This window comes from Moschus berezovskii, chromosome 4, assembly GCF_049115385.1.
Source record: "Moschus berezovskii isolate FMDL1 chromosome 4, NW_MosBer_1.0, whole genome shotgun sequence".
Lineage (NCBI taxonomy): Eukaryota > Metazoa > Chordata > Mammalia > Artiodactyla > Moschidae > Moschus > Moschus berezovskii.
The window spans coordinates 116,623,228-116,626,871 of record NC_142463.1 but is presented as its reverse complement, the minus strand read 5'-3'; the positions used below and the strand labels follow the sequence as shown (position 1 = coordinate 116,626,871).

The window sequence follows — 3,644 nt, the reverse complement described above, 5'->3', positions numbered from 1 at the left end:
CAGCCATTTTGCTTTTTTGCATTTCTTTTCCATGGGGATGGTCTTGGTCCCTGTCTCCTGTACAATGTCACGAACCTCCGTCCAGAGTTCATCAGGCACTCTATCTATCAGATCTAGTCCAGTTCAGTTCAGTTCAGATCTACTCAAATAGATGGAGTTAGATTGCCCTGCCTCTCCATGGTCGGGAAAAACCTTTTAGCGAACAAGACACTAGAGGGAGCATCTTGGGGCCTGAGTCACTGAAGTTCCCTCCACTGTGTAACCTGGAGACATATAGCCTGTGAAATGTGGCCCAGGGAAGACTGAATACTTCTTTCGAACACTGATTCATCTCTCTCCTAAGGGCCCCGCCCCCACCCAGACCCAAACGAACCCCTGGGGACTCCTCTTTGCAGTCCTTCACAGTAGACAGTACTTTCAAATGAGTTCCACTCATAGGTAGAGCTCTCTGTAGGAAAAGGGACCCACCCTCCCTCCTGGAGGGCCAAACCTTTTAAAGTCCACCCTCTTGTCCTCTCTGTAGAAAGGGAACGGGTGTGAGAGTTTGGGGTAGAGGAGCAGGGGTTGCAACCTGAGTTCCAGCAGATATAGTCTCTGAAACATCTGACCTCTGAAGTTGATCCTTCCTTCCTTGGTTTCTTAGGAAAGAAAGTGAAAAGGTTCCCTAGCCAGAGTTGGCAAATAAAATCAAGAAATATAGACTCCTGCCCTCAAATGCGTTCCACTGCAAAGCCAGGGACAAATCAACAGAGCGCCCTTTCAAGCACTAAGTGCTCCACAGGGGAATAGTTGACAATAGAATAAGATTTCTTAGGCTCTGGTCGCCTTCCCTACTAGCTCTCACATCACCACTGCCATTGCTCAGGAAGAGGTCAAAGGATGAAAGATACAAATACTTGTGATATTTAGCTGATTTCACCCAAAGGCCTTGGGCCTGGAGAATGCATCTCTGTCCTCCCTCACAATCAGGACAGGGACAAGGGCCAGGACCTTGGTCGAAGGGATGTTATGGCCCCTGCTGACTCGTATTGGCTGACCACTGCCTGGAACTGATAAGAGGATCAAATGCCCAGAGACCTTCAACCTTTATCCTGCGAGAGCACTCCAATGATGGGGGTGTGGGGGGGTGGGGGAGGGGTGTGGGGTGGGCAGCAGCTGCTTTCTGCATTTGTTTTATTGGGGGTGGGCTGTGCTTGCTGATCTGCACTCAGGAAGGTCATTCTGGTTCTAGTGTTTTCTCCCCCATCTCATTCATTACATATTAACTCAAAAAAGTTCAGAGTCGATCACACCTGGCCTCTGGCCCTAATCCTTATTCTCCTAACCTGCATTCCCCTCCCCCCATCCCTGATTTTATCGCCTTTTTTCTGTCCCCCAATACCTTTCTGCCAAGTTTCAGTGAATGGGGTAGGGTTGGGAGATGAAATTTACCCATGATGGTACAAAGATACCAAGGGCTGAGGTCATTAGATCTGATACATCAAAGTTTTCCAGGAAAAAAGAGAAGAAAACCCTAGAAATCCTGCTTACTGAAGGATTCAGATCCAAGGACTACTGGTCCCAGGCCCCAAAGGAATGGTTCTTGAATAGGACTGAAATGTATCCCCTTGGCATCCATCAAGGCCCTGCCTCTGACCCCATCACCAGGCGTCTCCTATATGCTGGCCTCTCCTCCCCCTCTTTGCTAACTTGTTTACTCCAACATAGTCCCTGCCCCACTGGACTTCTCCAAAGTCCTTATCACCTGACGGGGTGGAGTGGGCAAGCCTAGAGATATATAGCCCCTGCCTCCCCAGCTAGGCCAGACGCAGACGGCAAGGACAGCATCGCTGACTAGGTACGGTAAAGGAGTAAGAGGCGAGGGCGGCATTCAAAGTTTTAAGTGTAGAAAAGCAGGGAACCGGGCTGAAGTGGACGCGTAGGGAGGGGGTTGCTGGGGAAGGGCTGAAGCCCGTGCAGCTTCAGTGACCTCCCCTGCCCCAACTGTTCGCAGGCCACTTTCCCTGCCATTAGCACCATGAAGCTGCTTGCATTGACTGTGCTGCTTCTGACCATCTGTAGCCTTGAAGGTGGGTGTGATCTGAAGAGGGGTCCCAAGGAGGAGAAGGTGCTTAGGTCCTGGCCGCCCCTCTGTCTGTGCGCCTATGCCCAGGTCTGGCAACCAGAGAGCTTAAGAGGAAAATCATCCCCTCTCTAAAGCCCGGAAAACCCATCCAAAGACCTGGAGTTGGATACTTGTTCAGGGATAGGGCTGAGAGCTGAGGCTGAATACTGGCAGAGATGTGGGACTCATTGTTGCGGACTCAACTGTGAGTGTGTGTGTGTCTCTATGCATGTACAGGGGCTCTGGTTCGGAGACAGGCCGAGGAGCCGAATCTGCAGAGCCTGGTCTCTCAGTACTTCCAGACTGTGGCCGACTATGGCAAGGACCTCGTGGACAAGGCCAAGGGCTCAGAGCTTCAAACCCAAGCCAAGTAAGTCTCAGCAAAGGGCGTTCAGGGACCAGGGGGCTGTGGAGAGCAAGAGGGGAAGTTGGGAGATCCCACAGAGCACTGAGCTCAGGGGTGGGGGGCTAGGGAGGATGAGGTTTAAATTGTAGAGGAAATGCCATCATCACCCTACAGATCCCTCAGACCTCTTAGACAGGCAGGGGCAGCAGGAACTGGGCTACGAATTTCTGTCTCTATGGTCTGTTCCTCTGCCCAGTTGAGAGCTTGCTTCCCCTCCTAGGAGCTTCACCATGCCAGGATAGACCAGGCACTAGGGTTTGGGGCCTTGGGTCTCACCTCCCACCACAAGAAGGCCAGTACCCGTCCCTCACCCTCACTTCCAATCCCTCACGTTTCCAGGGCCTACTTTGAGAAGACACAGGAGGAACTGACACCCCTGTTCAAGAAGGCTGGAACAGACCTGCTTAACTTCTTGAGCAGTTTTATAGACCCCAAAAAACAGCCTGCCGCCCAATGAGGTGTCCAGGCACTGGTCTCTCATCCCTAGTTTCTTCCCTGGAACACCCACTGGCCAGGCCTGAAACTCCTCTCCCTACCCATTCCTTGTTTTCTACAATAAACTTTGCAGGAATTAAGTTGTGAGCCTGGTCTGTTTGGGGAACCAGGAGAAATAAGGGTCGTGGAGGACGAGTAGGAGGAAGAACAAAGAGAAATCTGCTTCTAACAGGAAAGGAATTTTGGTGTGAAGTGGTGGAGAAAGGGTTGACAAGACCAGTGATGGAAATGACAGGGTGGGAGGTGCCGGTGACTCTTCTCCAAACCCAAGGAATCTTTTTACAGGCCTGGGAACAGCCTAAAGAGACTTTGCCTTGGACATGGTACCTTGAAAGGTGTGAAAGATTCATAATCTGAATTCCTAGACTCCTAGAAGTCATGCGAAATGAAAGCATCCCTCAGAATTTCCTCTGCCACACTATGAAGAGAAAGCTTCCCCAGATGAGCCCAGAGGTGTCACCCAAGGCCCCTCCCTTCCATTCTGAGCCAGCGGACACTGTGCTTCTCCCCTGAAAAGAAAGTGAAAGTCCCTCAGTAGTGTGCAACTCTTTAATTCTCCAGGCCAGAATACTGGAGTGGGTAGCCATTTTCTTCTCCAGGGGAATCTTCTCTTCCCAGGGATTGAACCAAGGTCTTCTG

General features: G+C 51.1%; 1 protein-coding gene across 1 annotated transcript; it reads left to right on the top strand.

Annotated features, from left to right (window-relative positions):
* Positions 1–1,812: 1,812 nt before the first annotated feature.
* On the top strand, positions 1,813–3,032 carry APOA2 (apolipoprotein A2). Its single transcript, XM_055401401.2, has 4 exons — positions 1,813–1,837; positions 1,994–2,069; positions 2,342–2,474; positions 2,850–3,032. Exons 2-4 carry the CDS (start codon positions 2,018–2,020, stop codon positions 2,965–2,967), a joined length of 303 nt encoding a protein of 100 aa, XP_055257376.1. The 5' UTR covers positions 1,813–1,837; positions 1,994–2,017; the 3' UTR covers positions 2,968–3,032.
* The last annotated feature ends 612 nt before the right edge of the window (positions 3,033–3,644 follow it).

Coding starts and splice junctions, on each gene's coding strand:
- APOA2 (XM_055401401.2), top strand. CDS start 2,018: ATGAAGCTGCTTGCATTGACTGTGCTGCTTCTGACCATCTGTAGCCTT. Junction 2,070..2,341: donor GACCATCTGTAGCCTTGAAG/GTGGGTGTGATC, acceptor ATGCATGTACAG/GGGCTCTGGTTCGGAGACAG. Junction 2,475..2,849: donor GAGCTTCAAACCCAAGCCAA/GTAAGTCTCAGC, acceptor TCACGTTTCCAG/GGCCTACTTTGAGAAGACAC.